The sequence below is a fragment of the Rhea pennata genome, chromosome 6 (assembly GCF_028389875.1).
Source record: "Rhea pennata isolate bPtePen1 chromosome 6, bPtePen1.pri, whole genome shotgun sequence".
NCBI lineage: Eukaryota > Metazoa > Chordata > Aves > Rheiformes > Rheidae > Rhea > Rhea pennata.
In genome coordinates this window covers 11,401,321-11,421,405 of record NC_084668.1, presented here as the reverse complement: position 1 = coordinate 11,421,405, position 20,085 = coordinate 11,401,321, and the positions used below count along the sequence as shown (strand labels likewise).

The 20,085-nt window shown below is 39.2% G+C and overlaps 1 protein-coding gene across 6 annotated transcripts in view; it reads left to right on the top strand.

Moving 5' to 3' along the window:
- Nucleotides 1-20,085, top strand: part of KALRN (kalirin RhoGEF kinase) — a 515,818-nt gene that overhangs the window by 329,404 nt on the left and 166,329 nt on the right. For all 6 annotated transcript variants that reach the window (XM_062579292.1, XM_062579294.1, XM_062579296.1 and 3 more), the window contains exons 14-17: nucleotides 3,219-3,414; nucleotides 9,096-9,262; nucleotides 15,960-16,079; nucleotides 18,916-19,134. In XM_062579292.1, the coding sequence (XP_062435276.1) occupies nucleotides 3,219-3,414; nucleotides 9,096-9,262; nucleotides 15,960-16,079; nucleotides 18,916-19,134 (702 nt within the window). The remainder of the gene's footprint in view (nucleotides 1-3,218; nucleotides 3,415-9,095; nucleotides 9,263-15,959; nucleotides 16,080-18,915; nucleotides 19,135-20,085) is intronic.

Sequence of the window (20,085 nt, the reverse complement as noted above, 5' to 3'; positions counted from 1 at the left end):
ATTACTGCTATTAATTTTGACCTGTACGTCTCTTCTGTATAGCTACCGAACTGAAGATGAACATCTCCCCACAATCATGTTATTTGTTGGTGTTGCAAAATGGTAAATCCAGAAAGCAACAAATGCAGCAGTATCACAGCGCAGGGAATGAAACAAGTTCATGGCCAAGTGAGCCTCATTTATGAGATAAATGTCTTGATTCCTGACAGAAGCCCAGCGAAATTGACTGTTAACACAGTTTAGGAGAATAGGACTCCTCATCTAATGCAGTCCAGGTTTCACCAGAGATGTCAATGCCTAAGTCATTTTGTGAAAGCATCCAAGGTCCTTTTTGGACTTGAAAAGTGTGCATCTGTAGTTAACAGAACTGCCTGATTACAGCCTCTTCCTGAAGAAAAATAAATCATTTTCCTTTTACCCAAGTCAAACCAGCTAGGGAATCAAATTCAGACTCTGGGACTGTTTCCAAATGGTCCAGTTTGAAGTATAGACACTGCTGCGATTTTGAGGCATTGGCTGTACAGACAGGAAAGGAAGTGTCTGAATGAGATATGCAAAGCAGCATAGTCTCTGGGATAGGACAGCAGATTGGGATTCAGGAAACCTGAGTTGTTATCACAGCTCTGCTATTGCTTCTTGGTCTTCATTGCTTTAGATTGCTTTCCAACCATCTGTTTGTCTGAGTTACTCAGAGCAATGTACCCAGCCTTCCTGCACACACACTTTGCTTGAGAAATTTGGTGATGTTCCACCTCTTACTGTGCCTGACTCCTTCCTTTCTCCCCCTTAACCAGCACCCGGGACAATTATCCCTTGTTCCTCAGCACCTACTCCAAACTGTCACTCCTTCCTTCTGCCCTATGCTGGTGGCTGCACCTCTGGCCATGGCAGAGCAGCCTCTGAGTTTACAAACCCAGCTGGACCAGTGTGAGTCCAGAGCCACCCAGGTTTTTTGTACTATCTTAGCCTTGGTTTCCAGTCCTAGGAGCATGACATGAAGCCTTGTCCTGGCCTTGCATCTTGAGGAGTTTATCTCCTCGTGCCTGCCTGTAATGTCCTTTCCTTATCATTTGGAAACCACAGATTTGAACAGGGGAATCTGGATAACAGAGCATAAACCCTTCACTATCTTGCAATTGGTAGTAGGAAATGGAGATTTTTAGAGCAGCTTCTCCTGTGTGGGGAGTCTGGAAAAAGGTGGCTGCTGATATGAGCAGTCCAGAGCCATGGCTCGCTGGGAGGCAATCGCTCTCTAGGATGCTTGTGGATACCTCTTTGCTAGGGACTTGTTTTGGATACCCAGGACCAAAGGGCAAAGAGCAGTACAGGCAGGAAAAGCTATTTTTCTGTTCTTGGGCGGAAATCATCATAGATTTAGCGATAAAAACAATGCTGCTGCAGTGTGTGTTCTGTAGCCAAGTGGAAAAGTTGCTAAGAGAAGCAGCACCATGACAGAAAGAGTTACACAGAGAGTTACGTAGCTATGCTGGATCCCAGCATCTTTGAACATCTGGGAACATCTGCTGATTCCTTCATATATCCATCCTCAGTCCACCTGACAGTTCAACCCTCCAGGTTATTTGTCCTGGAAATGATGTCCACAGACACAAAAAAAGGATGGAGAGATACTGTTTTGATCAGACATCCCCTATCCTAGTGTCATGGCTGTACAAGCAAACCAGTGGGACACATTCTCTGATTGCTTTAATCTTTTCTATTACTGTCACTTATAAATGCGTTTAGACATCTTTTTGAGGGCACATACATGGGAATTTAAAGATGCCTATAGGAAATTGGGAAGTATGTTGATTAACCCCTTACAATTTTCAAATGTTTCTTTTAGTAGCCTGATAATCAGTGCAATGAACTCCCAACAGACAATATTTTTACAAATTCTTTCTGATCCTCTCATGTTATGTGCTTTTCCATTAACTCCAACAAGCAGAAGGGGCTTTGCAATGAACCTTAAGTATTATGGTCATGACTGTAGAAACCTGGGCTTATTTTAAATTCATTCTGTTGTTCGTAGTTTGAAATGAGGTCAAGACCACCTCAGTTCTGATTAATCTTAGCAGAAGATCTTTCTCCAAAACCCCTTCTTTTCTACTAAAATCCTTCTCTAGCATCTGCTTTGACCATTTCTCTGTAACTGTTAAATCTACCAATAAGCTATCGCATTCCTGGTACTCCAGCTATGTCATGTGAATGAATCAGAGTCCACTGGAATCAGGAATGGGGACAAAGAGACTGTGGAGGTAGTTATTATTTAAAGGCAATTGAGTGGAATGGACAACAGGAAAAGTTGGAGAAAAATGGAAGCTGCTCAGGATGTCTGCACTCTGCCTTTAACCCTCCAGCTGAGATTGAGTAAATAAACCTTCTTTCTGCTTCTCTCCAAACAGAGCCTAAGCTTGTGCTTGTATTTCCTTTCTGATTTGAAGCTGTACGTTCCCAACCACACTAATGTGAGGAGGGCTGAATCCTTTTGGATTCTTCTTCTGTCTGCCTTGCATGTAGTGTGTGCTTGTTTGGAAGGAAAACAGAACAGTAAACTTTGAAAGTTGGCTGCTTAGGGAGTTAAGCACCTCACTGCACGCAGACAGTGAAAAGCACTTTTAGTGAGAAACAGAGAAGCTCTCACTGCACTTTAATATTTCAACATGTGCATTTAGATACCATGTTTTAACTCTCTTGTATCTAGCTATGAGGAACTGACCTATGAATCGGTTGTATTTAAGTTCTATCAAAATGGAATAAGTAATAATAATAAATATTTCCATCTATAATATGCAGCATACAGTGCATTGCAAAATGTTTTCAGAAACATTCAGGGCATTTGGGGATTATGTGGTCATAGGTATTGCAAATTGTTTTGCAATTCTGTCAGCATTATTTGTTCATTTAAATTTGAATTTATAAAGAGATATCTCAACCATCAATGTGAGCAGAGTTGGTCTTACAGTGTCCTATAGAATGTGTGAGGGGGGAAGAAGCTGTCAGGATCTCCTTATTGGACTGATAATCTTGTCATGGATCCTCACCTGGGCAAAATGTTAAGTGGGACCATTACATGGGCAGGGTGTATCAGGCCTGTGGTTTAGAAGTTTCTGGATCAGACTCAAAATGTGAAATACTTTGATGATAATCCAAATACAGTTTTAGAGTAAGATTTTTCATTGACCTTGAGTGAATACAATGTCTATCTTCTGCCCATGAAGGTTACAGCAGAGTTAGATGCCTGGAATGAAGATCTGCTGAGACAAATGAATGATTTCAATACCGAAGATCTCACTCTGGCTGAGCAACGTTTGCAGCGCCACACTGAGCGGAAGTTGGCCATGAACAACATGACCTTTGAAGTCATCCAGCAAGGACAAGATTTACACCAGTACATCATGGAGGTCCAGGCTTCAGGTAAGCAGGACAATTTGACCTCTGTTTTAAAAGGAGGGGAAAAAACGAAGCACTGCAAACAAAAATACAGTAAGAATACACCATTAGCTTTTAACATAAGTAAGTACTTCCAATTGCTTTCTCTCCCCTACAAGAAGGCCTGTTCCCCAGGTTTTCGGAAATCTTTGATTCCAGATTGTATGTCAGAAAATACCGTTTCTTTAAGACAGAAACTCATTGTGGAAATAAAGCCAAATTTCAAGTTTAATTCAGAAAGTTTCATAACTAGAAGATGGAATTCATGATCAATACCATGGTGGAAGGAGAGGACAGGGCAAGGCAAGTTACACTGGTAGGTCCTTGACCTTGCTGTAGGTACAAGACAAGCAATGCAGGGGGTCCTGAGTTGTAGACACTTGAGGTCAGACCTCAGGTCCAGGTGCAGTCTAGCTATTTTAGATCCCAAGCTTGTTAACGTTTTTGCAACTAGACTTTATCGAGAGACAAACTGACAGGATGGGCTGGCTTGGTTCTTTTCAGGCTTGATTACATCTTCCCTGTGCCACATTTCAGGGTGCAGACATGCCTGAGGGAGAGATAGAGAGACGTAAAGAGAGGGAGACAGAGAGAGAGAAGCTAGTTATCCAGCAGCCCTCTGGGAAAGAATCCAAGTGTGAGAGCCTTGAAATTTTTCATGAAGTGGAATTCTTGTTTCCAGCCAGCAATAATTGGAATTATTTTATGTATAAAAAGGGAATATTATAAACCATGCTGGAATTTTCCTTTTCATTGCACATTTGAAAGGTAAAGATAGCCACTTGGATGTAAAAAACCTTTGGCGCATGCTTTTAAATGACAGACATGATTCGTGTTGATAGGGAGTCTGGTACTTTTACTCTGCTTCTTAGCAGTAGGATATTATTTCTAAGACATCCTATGAATCGGGATTTTTGTATCCTTGCATTTTGCATTTGGAAAAAGAGTATCATAATTCAGATTAATCACTGCATAAAGTTCAGAAGTGAATGCTATCTTAAATGTCTGTAAAGAGTGCAAAGCAAGAGCAATTTCTACTCTTTCCCTCCATATACGCACTTTCAAAATAAAAATGTTTTTTATGATTTTATTCTTTGGCAAACATTTTACCTCTAGACACCCACCTTTAAACAATTCTGGCAGTACTCAGCCTGATTTGGCAAGCTGCACTCAACAGAGGCTTAAGAATCGCTACAAGAGTGTGTTACAAGCCAGTGCATTGTGCGAAGCATGTGTGTGAGCTTGTATGCCCACACTGTGCCTGGTCCTGTGCTCCCGCTCCCCTGCTTTGTAGAGCAGCAAATTTGTCCTAATACATTAGTTAAGATGCTACTACTTTTTTCATGCTGAAAGTATCCTAATGTGGTAGGAATCTGTGGGAGGTGCAGAATATGATCCAGAACAGAGCACGGTCAGCAGCCTCAGTAACTGACTTTAGGGGAAAAAAAAATCTGTATGTGTCAGGAAGTTAGCAACAATTTCTTCTGGGTTGCAGACAAAAAATCAAAGATTAAAGGATGTGAAATTTAAAATCTTTTTATAATATTATCTGAGATCTCCTAATATAAAGCCTACCCGAGCAAATCCATTGCTCCCAAAGGCGAGGAAGAAGAAGCCTCAAGGGGATGCAGGGTAACTGTAGTTAATCAAAGGTAATGTTCATGTCTGCCTTGCACAGAATGCTAAACACTGAGAGAATGGCAAAATAAGGGAGAGAGATTACTCTTGGGAGCCCACTGTTTCTTATTTTAATAAAGGACAGTTATACTCTATAAAAAATTCATTTAATTTTATTCCCTCTTGCTGAATCCTGTATCACAGTTTTTCAATGCATATGTTAAGGGATGATTGCTCTTACAGCCAGAGCTGTGAACTTGCAGGAGTGCTGTGAAAATCAGCTGCTGTTTCTGCTTTCTGTTACACAGTGTCACTACTGCTGCAATCAAAGCTTGACTGTAGCCATAGAAGATAAAGCCATAAATATGTGATTTTTCAGGGACATTCTACCTATCCAGCCATTGTGAACTGCACAGGGTTTCTTCCTTTCTCCATAATCCTGTTTCTACTTTATTCTTTTTAACACATCACACAGGAAGCTGATTCAATTTTGATCCCTCTGGGGTTTTTTGGCTTGGAGGTCTTCAAGCTATTAAGTCTGACAGATAATGTTACTTCCAGATTTTGCCAGATATGCTCCCCTTTTCCCTTGGAAATCTTGCACAGGTAGAAAAAGCATGTTTTAAACATTTGCCCTTGATTTTTGCCTGTCCAACGCAGATTTGGAGCAGTGTTTCTTACCAGGCTGTGGAGTGTCTGGAGATCCCTGTGAACACAGTTGTGTGGGTGCAGTAAATCCAGTGGCCCAGTGATGTACCATACTCAGTGCAGATATTCAGGGTGTATGTGCATGTGCTGCCCCTGTGTAAATACAGTATTTTCAGAGCACCATACAGCAGCACAGAGTTATGTCCCGTGATTCCTTGTGCTATTACAGTGCATTTGGATGAGCTTGATTTGCATTAGCCTGTTTTCACCATCAGAATGTCTATTCTTCAAAAGGGTGCTTCCTTTTAGTAAGAAGTATGTAAGATCAAGAAGTCCAGTGCTGTTTTATGAAATTTTGTGGCACCTTCAAATTGTCTGTCTCACTAAAATGTGTGTGTACTTCAGGAAACAGTTTTTCATTTAGCGAATTTTATGAGTATTCTCAGGAAGAGTGGACTTTTTAATGAGCCAACTCTGATAATTTCAGTGAACCTGTTCTCTATTTTTCCAGTTTTATTGCAGCTCTGCTACTGACATCAAAGGATCCCCAGATTAAAGCTAAATAGGTGGGCAAAGACTCTCAAAAATGGATACTGGTCTTTGGGTGTCTAACTCAATACATTGAAAAGGTGTTTCCAAAAGTGGCAGCTCAAACATTTCTGAGAAATGAGCTTTCTATGAAGAGTTTAGGATTAAAAGTCAGCAGTGATATAATATCCCAAACTGCAGTGATGATGCATTCATATAAATCATCAGCATATGCCTTAGTCATTCTACTTCTAGGAACTACGAGTAGTTATAACCTGATAGATGATTAATTGACCACACAAATTTATTTGTTTATTAAAGTCCATTTGCACTGTCAGTATCATTGTAATGATTAGTACCACTGTTAGGAATTGCTCAAGGTTTACAGCTACCTTTTAATGTCTTAGGAGGAATTTGTCTGAGTCAAGCCTGAAATACACTGAAAAAACAATGTGGGGGTATTTATACATGGAAAATTCAAAGCCTTTTTACTATACTGGCTGTCAGACTAGCATCATTCACCTTTTTCCTCAGCATAGCATTGCCTGACAGGGAAATGTAAATCTCTCTCATTTTGGTTGTGATGTCATTTATAGTTTAGGAAATTGATGTTGCAAGGAAGAGGACATTAAACTTTTTTTGTCAGAGGTTTCTAATAGTTCAGCCTAAGAACAGGTTCAAAGCAGCTTCGAAGCAGTTCTGTGCAGGCCAAAAGCAATGCCTTTCCTTACATAGGAATAGTAAAGTACTGAGTGGTATTGTGAATAGCTCAGCTGTAACCAGTGTAGGTCTTGTAAGATGCCAGTCAGTACTAGTGGGTACTTTTTTTAGTAATTTTTTAAAGAACATTTCCATCCATTATCCTTCACTTGACATCTGCTTCGCTTGTTGAGACAGTAGAAAAAAAAGACAACTGAGTTCAATTTATCAGCAAATCAGCTGCTTTTCTATCAAAACACAATGGAAAGATTTTATGTGTGAAATTATTCTGAAAACAAGGCTTTCTGTTTTGCAAACCAACCTTTGAGACAAATAAGCGCTCTCACCGCATGTGCTGGCTTTGCGGTATAAATCTGTATGACATGTGGTAAGCAAGAAAGGGCAAATCATTCATCATGGGGAGTGCCGGCTGCCCTTGGATAGCATCCCAGGCAGTTCGCTGGTTGCTGCTGATGAGTTAGCACAATCAAAACCATACCAGCTGAATGTGCATGAAGGAAAACTGTGCATTTAATATTGAATAGGTGTGGTGAAGTCAAGCATACAAAAAGACCACCATGTCCTGAGGATACAGAACCATATGCAGGCTAATTGTAACAACGATGCCTGGTGTCTGGCAGCTGAACAGGATTTCACTCCTAAGAATAGAAATGTATATTGAATTTCCAGATCTTAAGTGGGAAACCAGGGACAATTCCTCCTTATTTGGTAATGAAAAAATGGTTTTGTTTTGACTGGGAAAGGCAATAAGCCAATCACTTGCATTCCCATGTACTTTTTCTGATAAAACTAGAAATCAGGGAAAAGATGATAGAGTTGATCATAAGGTAATGTTTATTTTGTGTAATGCCCTCTTTAGCTATCACTGTGAAAGAGACTGGAAGCCACAAGTCACTGAGGTGGATAAAGGAGGGGGGAAAGGCATCATTCTGAATAGGTTTTTAAAATAAACTCCAAGCCTTTTGTACAGCAGCTTCTCATTAACACATTTCTTTTTAAATATCCTTTTGCTTTATGAAATCAAATGGATTTGGAGAAAAGCACAGTATTTTCTCAGCGTTACTGCAATCTGATTATTTTTATATTATGTTCCTGATCTTCCCTATGTTGAGACCAATGGCAAAATTCCAGTAGACCTCAGTGAGAGAAAAATCATGGCTTTATTAGTTTATAATCACATGGATTACAGTAACATAGAATGATATTCTAATATCTCCAGGCCAATCTTTTGCAATTACACTGGTCCTGGCAATGCTGTCCTACCAGTGTAATTCAGCAAGATTATGTGAAACTCTGCACTGTATTTAACATGACCACTACACATGAGGACCATGGGCTCATAGAAAAATTTAGGTTGGAAAGTATCTCAGGAGGTTTCTGTTTCCAACCTCCTGGTCAAAGCAGTTGTCTGTGAGATTAGACCAGGTTGCTCAGGTGTTTATCCGGTTCATGCAGGATGCAAGAGATAGGGGACATGGTACCAAGCCACCTTTTCTCTCTAGTATATCGGGATTGGATGGAAGTCAGTTTAGTCTATGGAATAATTTTGAATGAACTATAAGTTGATTTAAGCTAAATTAGTGTTAATGATCTCCTAAAGTACCTGCATGGAAAGGAAGTTTGCCCTACAGAATTCTGTGCACACATGTCATCTACTGTTGTAGATGTGACAACTAGAGTTTACTTCATTGTGCTTATCTATCTTTTTGTCTATTTCCTTTTCCTACTTTTATATTTTCTTCCTCTTCTTTTTTCCTCTTCTACATTCTTTTTTGCTTTTCTTCTTTTCAACATGCATTTGAACAATATAAATTAATGAATTACTGTAAGAAAGGAACTTTTTCTGTTGTTTTTTTATTTGGTATTCATATAAGTTTTTGATAAAGGGTGTAGTTAAATCACATCCTACCAGTCAGAGGCTGATGGGTAAGATGAACAGTGATCGCTGGAGAAACACTGTTTTGTTGAAAAAAATAGGGATACAGGAAAGGAAGCTGGCCAAGACAAACACTATATGTGAGAGAGTTTAGTGAGAAAGATTTACTCAAAGAGTTTCAAGTCAATGTGTCAGAGGGGCAACACTTTTGAGGCTTATGCTTGTCCAATGTCTAGAATTGGAAAAGAGTGCAATGATCTCTGTTGTTCTGTTGTAGGCATTGAGCTGATCTGTGAAAAAGACATCGATCTTGCGACACAAGTTCAAGAGCTGCTGGAATTTCTTCATGAGAAACAGCACGAGCTGGAGCTTAATGCCGACCAAACTCACAAGAGGTTAGAGCAGTGCCTACAACTCCGGCACCTACAGGCTGAAGTTAAGCAGGTGAGAATTTTAACCATGCTGCAGAGTTTCAAACAGGTTTTCAACCATTACAGTACATGCAAACTGCTAAACCAGCTTCTGCCAAGTCACTCACCTTTAGGCAGATAGTCTTAATCCCTTTGCATAACAGTGCTTGATTTGTTGACAGACTACAGCAAATGACATTGTACTTTACCGGTAGCCAAGGGCTCTATTTGTTGTCATGTGCATATGTATGATTCCATAAATAGCTGTGCAGAACTGACCCCAGAGTTCCTCAACTGGAGGCTGCCTTAGTCTCCATGTATTCTGGGAATATAATGATTTGGGGTCGAACTACAGCTGTTGTGAAGCATTGGCCCAAAGCAAAGGATGACTGAGCTGTAAGGGCTAAGCATTATAGTAGTTTAGCCTTACGTCTGGGTTTTAATGGGATGATATTGGTTTCAATAGAAAAGTCTGGAATGTTTTTCCAGACACCTGAAATGTTCAGGTTGCCATTTTACCAGTACAAATGTTTACTTTTCCAATCACTACAAGATGTTCATGAAAAGGATTTGCTTCTTTGTTTACCAAAAAAGAAACCTTTCAGTATGATGAGTGTTCAATAGACCTGATCATAGTCATTCTTTTTCAAAAGTGATTTTCTGAGCCAGACTATCTGAATTGGTTTATCATTGCTGGCAAAAAATTCTTCACTCTCGGACAACTCTAAAGCTAGAAGATGGCAGCATCAGCACCAATGCATAAATTTTCTTTCAGAGTCTTCTTAGATACGAATATTTTGCAACCCTAAATGAGACTAGCACAGAATGCCACTAGACTTTGATTTTGAAAATGTAGTTGTGCACTTACGATAATTGAAGCTTCCCCTGGCCCCCGTATTGCTTCTAGAGAGCACTTCGGAATTCTTCTGAAAAAGAGGCTCTCTGTCCTGTTCATCATCACCATCTTAATGTATAGTTTATCCATTTTTCCATAGGTTTTGAAAGTTTCTCACACACTGCTTAGTAGTTAAGCCTGGTGCTTTGTGTGGCAGATCTATGATGTAGTATAGCTGTTCTAATTTAAGATAGAAAGTAGAGAGTAGTGATAAGTGTGGCAGAAATGCTAGAAGTACATTTTTAGCATTTTATTTTATTTTTGAATTTTTATTTTATTTTAGCATTTATTTTATTTTTAGCATCTTAGCATTATGTCTAGCTGGCCATATGCCACTAGCCCTCTTGACCAGGATGATGGAGAGCCAGTCAGTTCTGGGGCTGCTCCCAGAGCCAAACTGGGACAATGCAGCAATATCTGCAGGCACGTGGCATTACTCACCTCACTATCAAGTATTTGCTTGGCCTTATCTATTCTATAACCCAAAATCTAACCAAAGGAAATGGGGTTAGGACTAAACTATCTAATACTTGCTGTGAGAGGAAAACAAACAGCTGCTTTGAATTAGTGTTTCCTTAACTTAACTTGGGACCATCAGCACCTTCATTGCTGTGACTTTTCAGCAATCCAATAGCAAAGAATCATTTTATTTGTTCAGCTGAATACTTAAAACTCCATTGCTTATTAACCTATAAATTACTGCAAATACAGTTTCCTTTGGAAAAAGCTAAGTTAAAATATGTCTGTGCCCTATCTATTTGGTTTCCTGCAGATGAGTCATACTCACAACCATTTAGTGAATTTGGGAAATATATTGATTTTGGCGTGTAGTTCATCTCCAGTCTGGTCCAAATTTCCTTCACTTTCATTTTAATAAATTTGAGATGATGGATGACCTCATTACTAAATTGCGCTCACTCTTGTGAATCAGTTGAGATTTGGTTGCCACAAGACTCCTACTGTAGCTGTGGTTAAGTTCTGCTGATACAGCAAAATTGGTCAATTCTGGAAAGTGTACATGTGTTTGTATTTTGATATAATGGCTCAAGGAAATCCAGAGTCTTTTAACTGTCTCTATCTATTTAAGTCTCGTTTAGGAGGGATTTCTACTTCAAATCGTATGGCCAAGGGCTTGGATGCCAAGACAGTGGACTGAGGTTTGAGGCCCTTAAAGCAGTACAATTTGAAGTGTAATGTTCTGTAACTACTTTAGAGTGGAAATAGTACAGATAAGTGATTCACAAACTGTTTGATATTAAGAAATATCCTTCCCAAGGTATGGATCCACTCACTTGGATCCCACTCATTTCCAACAGTAACTACAGAGTTTGGATCACTTACATGAAAGTAAAAGTAGAATAGACTTGTGGAGATCAGTTTAAAAAACAAATTCTATAATATTGTGCTTGCAGCTGTTCGACTTTCTTCTCCTATCCCCTTGCTGCATCTTCGTAGTTTTTATTTCTTTTCCCTACACATTGAACTTCAGAAATTTAGTCCCAGATATCCCTACAGTACTCCACTACCTTTATCTTCCCAGGCTGTTTTGAAGCATATTTATTCTTATGCCTGTTACCTGCTTGCTTTTCCTATTTGATATTAGATTTGCTTCCAGATTAAAATGTCCAAAGGGTGGTGGGAAACAGTCAATTGAGAGACACTGAATATGCTTGGATTTTTTTTTTCCGGTCTCATATACCACAAAGGTCTTGGAAGCCTCAATACAGTTCTGAACATTGCTAAGATTACCAGAAGGTGTGCTTGCTAGCGACTGTGTATTTGGTAGCAAAAGCCTTTCAGACAACCTGCAAAGGGACCAGAGATGTAAAAGATTGACTTACGCTATTTTACTATCTAAACTTAAAAATTTGTTCCAGCTTGACCATCAAGTTTGGATTTCTGACTAAATTAAACCAGTAAACAGCATCACTACAGGAAGCAGATCTCTTGTTTCATAAGAGTGGAAAGGGTGCACAAGAGGTCATTCACTTTTTATTTTTACTTTTTATTTTTCTTATTTAGGTCTGAAGTATTTAATCACTGCTTCTACAAAGTTGACAAAGTCTGAAATTTGTATGAGATGTCCATTTAAAGCTGTCTCTTCATTTGACCTTTCTGCACATTCCCAGATAATGATGAATATATTAATACAGGGAATGATCAGAGAAGTGTCTTGGTGCTCTCTCTGTATTTTAATGAAAAGATACTAAGTGCCATATAAGTGAGAATCAATTTCTGAGCAATGCCATTGTAGTTCTGGTATCAACACCAAGCTACCGTACCAACTTTGCAGTCTAAGACCTGCTAAGATGCCATGTTAGGACAGAGGAGATGAAGCAGGCAGCAGTCAAGGGCACTTGACTGGGCCTCACTTTGTTTTCTAGATCTGCAGCTGGAGTTCGAGCATGTTAGGTCTGAATTGTTTCTGTATCTGCCGAAGGTAACTGGAAGGATTGCCAAAGAAAACTAAACCAGTTAGAATGCAATAAGCAGTGTTAGTAATATAATAGCAGGGTTAATCTCCACTTCTTCGAGTTTTAAATTACTTTTTAGAAGATTACTGTAGTGCTTTGAGTAGCTTTTGTACTGACCAATGTGGTAACTGTATGTTCATGCAAATTCTGCTTATGAACATCTCTGCAGAAGAGAATTCCAGTTACATTTCAGATGGAGAAAAGTGAGGATCTTTTGTGAGTACAGGCAATTAACACTTAAAATATATATTGTTACTGGAGAAGCATCAAAAAAAATTTTGCTGTATCTGTCACCCTTATATCTTGCCTATTGTAGTTGCTATCTGATGCTTCAGCAAAATTTAAACTTTGCCCTTTCCCCAAGCTCATGTGAGTTAGCAGGTTAGTCTGTAAAATTCCTGCCACCTTCTCCAACCACCTTGTCTTTAAAACACCAAATATTATTTGCTTTCTCAATTTTAATAAGTACTAGGAATGCTCTCTCATGTTATCTTGAATCAGGAGATATGAATATGAGGTTTATATTATTTTCATGCTCAGGAATTGTTTCCTGATTAAACTGATAAGAATGTAAACATGTGACTAAGAAAAGAAGGTAGTGGAGTGAAGGGTAATTGAAGGTTTTATATTGTTGATAAACAAGCTGTGTCCTGTCATAGCAAACACATAGTGACTTTTGCTTATTGATTCACAAAGTGAGCTCTGACTTACAGCCTGAGTTACACTATTAAAATAATTTCTTATAATTATCATTACTGAGCTATTTACTCCAGCTGACTACTTAATTCAGTAACATGGAAGATAGCTGTATTTGGTAGAGGCTGGTGAAGCAGAGAAATTACATTGATTTCAAAGTATTTAGACAATCAGTTTGGCTGTACTGATTAGTTGTGCTAAATACAGTGACTTAAGAACAAGGGATTTGTTCTGTCTCTGTGTATAAATATATATTAACGTTACTATTTTTGCCTTTTATATATAAATAATACAATCTACCCATATACATAAATAACCTATATGTGTGTGCATATAAATAAATAAATGGATGTATATGAATGTATATGCATATATATATAAACAAAAATACCAAGAGAAAGTAAGTTGGGAGACCTGAGAAGAATTGTCTTACTATGCTCGAGGTCTGATCTTGCAAACATTCATTCACAGGTCTAAGTATATTACCAGGAAAGGTGTGCAGAGTCAGACCCTGGCTCTGTATTTCTGTGGCCTAGAGAGCACATTTGCAAAGTCACATGTGTTTAGTGTTAAGATGAATCAGAGTCCTCGGACCCGAGAGTGAGCAGAATGGGCTGTGTGTAAATGAATTTCCCGCTGTCTCCTGCCTAAAGGGTATTCAGGAACTGGGAGATCAATGCAGAGCAGATACCAAGCTGCACTGGCCACTTTCTCTTGGTCAGGGATGAAAATGGGAAAAGATCGTATGTGAAAATTCACTTTCTTTAAAAAAAATCCTCCAAGCTTCCTCACAGCTTTCATAAATAATTGTGTTTGACTGAGTCATGATCTTGTAGAACGTAATATTTATAGTCACCGTGTGTGCAAGTTGTGTGAATATCCACACTGTAGCTGCATGTCCTTTCACTGAACTGGGTAACAGTGATTAAACCACAGAGTTAATCTGACTGGGGTGTGTGTGTGTGGGGGGGGGGAAGCTAATTTGGTCTCTTGGGATGCCTAAATGGAGAGGTAGCATACTTGACCTGATGCAGCATTTAAAGTATCTCTTCTTCATGAGAAGAATTTAAGTGAAACTGAAAAGATCAGATGATAAGGTGAATAACTGCCATGGGATCTGTGAAGTGAAAACATAAATCCAAATCTATTTTATGTTTTATCACTTATGCAGTAAACTCCTCTGATTTCGGATAGCAACATGAAGAGCTGAGGGTCGGTTTTAATGGCAAACTTCTACATTGCATTGGACTAAATCAGAGATGTGAAAGTACATGTTGCTTTATGATGTTGTCACTTCAAGTCTTTCCTAGATATAATTAACTTCAGCTTTCACTATACCGTAGTAGCTAATATATAACTTACTTCTCTGGTGGTTATATAAAGTCTCAGCCAAAAAGATTGCCATATGATAATCTCATTTCTTTTCCTTTGAATCTCTCTTGCAAGTACAATAGCACTTGCTGATGAAAGAGAAAAAAAGGGCAAATAAACCTTCCACACTGTTGTACTGAGCAGAAAGCGATTTTCTACAAATATGGTCAGCTACATATGTAGATTGTTCCCCTTTTCTTTCTCCTAAGGAAAGCTCATTTTCCTACCCCACAGGGAACTGAATGGCTACAAGTAGAGTGATAAATGAAGTAAGGATGAAAAACAAAACAGCAGAAAATCTCTATTTCTTTCAGACAATTTAATGGCTCACTTGGTGAAAATGATGGCATGAAAGGGAAATTACTATGTAGAATATTGAAGCAAAGTCAATTTCAAAGCTTTGTAAATCATGAGCTAAATTTAGGGAAGTGATTGGGTGGTCAGGAATTCTTGTGCTTCTGTGAATTGAATTCAGTAACTTGGCTTTCTTGGAATAATTCGACACCCACACAGGTAGAAAATAAACTTCTAGCTAACACAACAAAGAACTTGCACATGTGCTCTTGGTGCTAATTTTCTAAAAATATATCTTAAAATAGGACAAAATGTTGCTGTGTTTAAAAATATATAAAATACAACTTGATAGATTTAATTATGCATAGTTATGGTCTGATTCTGTAGCTATTAAAGAACGCAAAGTCTGCAAACAGAATCTCAGAATTCCTGAAATATGAATATAAAATACTAGACATGGGATTTCTTCCTAGCTCCTCAGTGTACGTGGAAACCCTGTCAGGTGAGACCAACTGTGTCTTCTCCTTGACGCCAAGATCTGATTTTTGTTGGAGAGAAACACAGGCAAGTGGAGCAAAAGGAAGTTGCAGCATGACCCAGCAAAGTCCATGATTGGAGTCAGAAATTTGAAAAAGCGTCAGATCTTTATGTTTAAATCTCCCCCATTACTCCTTGTGTTTTTTCCTTGGCATATTTGCACAGAGGATTATTCATTTTTGTGTCAAAACTTGGTAGGTGAAAGCTTTTCACCATCTGAATATCCATATAAATGACTTTGGAAGTTTAATTCTTCAAGCAATAATTTCTACAGTAAGATCTTCGCCGCTCTGACAATTTATGCCATGAAGTCCTTATCCTAGGATTTCCTTTCTGCCCATTCAGCCTGAGACCACACTAAGCAAATTGCCTTTTCTTTAGTTAAGCTGAAGCCTTTTCTGATAGGTGACTGCGTAGAACTTTGTAAGGAAGTAACCTTTCCATAAGCACATTCTTCTTTACAGGTGCTTGGCTGGATCCGGAATGGCGAATCTATGCTGAACGCAAGCCTTGTCAACGCAAGCTCCCTTTCCGAAGCTGAGCAGCTTCAGCGAGAGCATGAACAATTTCAGCTGGCCATAGAGGTAACATGAATGTGTTAATTTTGTTTCTTCTTCTATGGTGGACAACATACAGAGTGTTATCTCTTAGGCTTCAGTCATTGTTTATTGAAGGAGGTAAAGGAAGAGGTACATTTAGAAAGGCAATTTATTATTAAATTCGTAATGCAGCAAGAGGTTAATAGTGAAATAAATTATTTATCATCAGCAACTAATTTTGCTGTCAGATATCAGCACTTGCATTCATGAAAATGATATGCACGCATCTCCTGATAATTTCTTTGGTAAGAAATAATAAGATTAAAATTCACAAAGCAATCTGAAAATGGGAAAAGTTCATGAAGTTAGTTTCTTCCCCAGTCACAGGTTTGCAGATCATTTTCAGAGCATTCATTTATGAATATGTTTGTCGCTGGATGTTAAATAGCACTCTCCTATGCAATCTTTGCTTGATTGAACTCTCCTGTTTTTGACAGTACAGGAGAAGTTCATTTAAACCCACATTTTCAAATATCTTTGCTTTGAGCAAGAGATAATGGGAAATTTTTAAGAACTGTCTGCTGAACTGAGTTCTTGCCCCTGCCTGCAGTTGGGAAGGAGATCTTTAACTTTGCCCTCAAACACTAATTGTGAGTTAACTCATTCACAGAGCCAGGAGATGGCAGTAGGAATAGCACCTCCGACTCAGCAGAATGCGGTTTTCTACAAATATGGTCAGCGACATATGGAGGTCAGCCTCAGACGAGGCTGCTGTCCTTTGGATGAGAATGTAGTGAATGGCAATGAACTCCCCCTTAGCAGGGCACTACAACACTCAGAATTTGATTCAGTAATTATTATATGCTTGTCATTATGAACACGCCATAGATTCACAGTAGACTATATTTTTGGCTCACACTGATTACATATGAGGGGTTATATTGCTTTCTCCTGTTCATGTATACTCTTTCCTAGCTGTTATATTTTTACAAAGGAAAGGAACAGGCTGGTAGATCCTTTTCTGTGGTTTATATATGTTCAAAAAGAATCTAAGCTAAACCCAACTTTAAACTATGATCATAATGCACCCATTGATGGAGATTTGAAAAGATGCCATGCTTAGGGGAAAGAAGTGTATTTGTATCTTCTGGTAAACTTTGAAGAGTGAATATACATTATAGTATTGCCAATAGGTATAGAGTTTACATCTCAACAAGTGACCCATTTTGATCCAGTTCCACTGCCAGTAGTGAAGGAGCAGCTCTTCGTTATTGTAGGTCCTAACAAAAAAGCAAAACTTTTGCTATCAATTCTGTATCAGCTGGCTGGCATCAGCCATGCTGACTGCATCTCAGCTGTCTTTACCAGATAACAGCAAGGGACAAGACACCCTCTGTGTGTGTTATCACAGCTTGCTGCCATTGGAGAAGTGCTTGTACTTGGTGGTAAATGCAAGTCACAGAGGGAGAAAAGGGTTACGCCAGTGTAGGGAAAATAAGTTTGCAAAGGAAGAAAACAGTGGATTAAATATTTAAAGTGTTTAAAGCATGGGGAAGAGATCAGCAAAAGCACACAGGGCAGATAGGCCTCCAAAGGCATTCTAGATGTTGAATTCATTTTCATTTAAAATTCTTTAAAGTCTATTTAAAACAAGCATTATGACTCTCACATGAGTGAAGCAGCTGGATATTAAATTTAACCAATTGTTCTTGAACATCTTTCTAAATGTTTCTGCCAAATATTAATCCTTTTTTGCTAATAGCTTTCTCTACATTATGTTATTCATTAGTTTATTACCGGATGACTTCAAGCTTCTTTCCATGTTCAAGGATTAGATCGTGAAAGTATCACATGAGAATTAGTCAGCAGCAGTTACAAATTGGAGACAGAACAGAGAAGTCTTTGGGAGATTTTAGGGCTTCTGTTTGGAAGATTAAAAACAAATATTGGACTAAACCATGCCTGAACACAGCCACTCAGTAGTCTGGGAAGGGCCAGGGGCTATTCTCCCCTTGGCAGCTTACAGAGGAATGTGTAGCCACCATTTGGTTATTCTGAGAGAAGCTGATGAAGTAGGCTCAGAAATGGGGCAGATAATTCAGCCTTGCCTATAAGGCAACTACTGAGTTATTTAGGAGAAGGTGGAGGAGAAGAAAAAAGGTTAGACTTACCTAGCTCTGCCCTTGAAGGCAGCACAGTGTAGCTCCAATATGAGTGAATTTACCTTCTGAATCTTGTGGTTGATATTTCATGCTGTTAAAAAAAAATAAAAATAAAAATAAAAAGTTAATGAAGGAAGTTCCTTTCACTATGAGACCCAAACTGCATTGTCAAAATTTTCTGATGAAAACTTGTGAAAATCTCTGATTTCTTTAGTGTAACATTGGTCCCTCTAAACCATCTTTGTGTTTTCTGGGGCTGATGTGTTGTATCCTACGGACAGGACAATTAGGCACATGTGTAAAGCTGCTGATGCCGGCAGACTTCTTGACAAGAGTCAGATTAGGATGATTACGCCCTTAGTGTTTGCTTTTGTATCTGCATGGTTGTGTGAGTTGCAGTCAGCACTGAGGACAGGCTGGGTGTGAGCTCAACACAGCAGTTGCCTGCACTGGCGTTGTCAAAGGGATCCAAGAAGCAGTAGCTGATCAGTGGAGCTAACCCATCTTGGCCAGTGCTTGCTGGTCCTCAGCTTTAATAACATATTGCAAATGTGTGTGAATATTAACAACCAACATGCTTTGCGGAAGGTAAATGTTAACTGGAAAAAAAATCTGAAAATGTTTCACTCTCTCGCATCTTCATGCTCACACCTCGCTTCACCTTTCTACCATATGTCTGGCACATCTATACAACCTCTCTTTCCTCCCCTCATACACAGTCCCTCTTTCATGCCACTTCCTTACAGAAGACACACCAAAGTGCCCTGCAGGTCCAGCAGAAAGCCGAAGTGCTGCTACAGGCTGGGCACTATGATGCTGATGCCATCAGAGAGTGCGCTGAAAAGGTGGCCTTGCACTGGCAGCAATTGATGCTGAAGATGGAGGACAGGCTCAAACTGGTCAATGCCTCGGTGGCGTTCTATAAAACCTCTGAGCAGGTGAGCTAAACCATCCCTTATCCATGGCACAACGTACTGCCACAGCAGAGGGAAGGTCCTACCTCTGGTCAAGATCACCAGTGTGATTTCTCCAGTCTTGTGGAGTGCTGAGCTGTTGCAAATACTACTCAGGCTGTGGGGAGGGTCCCAGGTTCAGCAGAGAGCTAGATTCCCCAGGAAGGAGCAGTGCTGGTTTGTCTCCCTTTTCCTGAGTGATCCCAAAGGTAGGAAGAATGTGGCTTCAAACTCATCCCTGCTCTACTTTATAAACTGCCTTCTGTCTTCTGATGTGTTTGCATGTCTCCAACCCCACATTAGGCTCAAACCAACCCTCCTAGTACCTGAATAGGACTGATGTGAGCCTTTAGGTGACCTGCAGTTGGTCAACACCAGTGTGAATGCATGCAATGATACACAGTGCTGAGAGCTGTGGGATTTCTACTCTGACCCTGAGTGCAGAGGGTCTTCTACTAATAACCTCACAGCATTGACAAAATTAACTGAAAGGACATTTGCTCCAGCAGTTCAGCAGTGCTCAGCCACATGTGGAAAACAGAAGTTGAACTGGTCAAAATTGCTTCTCTGGCAGGTACAGTAACAAAACAAGGGCATTTTGAATTATACAAAAGCTTTCATACTAAAATTTTCACTAAAATTATATGACAACAATATTATTCATGACATTTTTTCTGCTGTTTCCTTTCCAAATGGAAGACCTTCTGAAATCCTGTCATTTTAGTTTAAAGTCTTAATGTTGGTAGAGTTCATTTTGAGGCATATAAAGCTCCTTTTTCCTTGAGCACTGCTTGCAGTTAATTACTTGATATTTTGTGAGCAGCACTAGCCAGTGTTTTCAATAGCATTTAAACATCAGATTGTCAAAAAGAATGACAAGATATGAAGTGATTTCTCTTAAATCCATCTGGAGCATTACAGGTGATTGGAGACAAT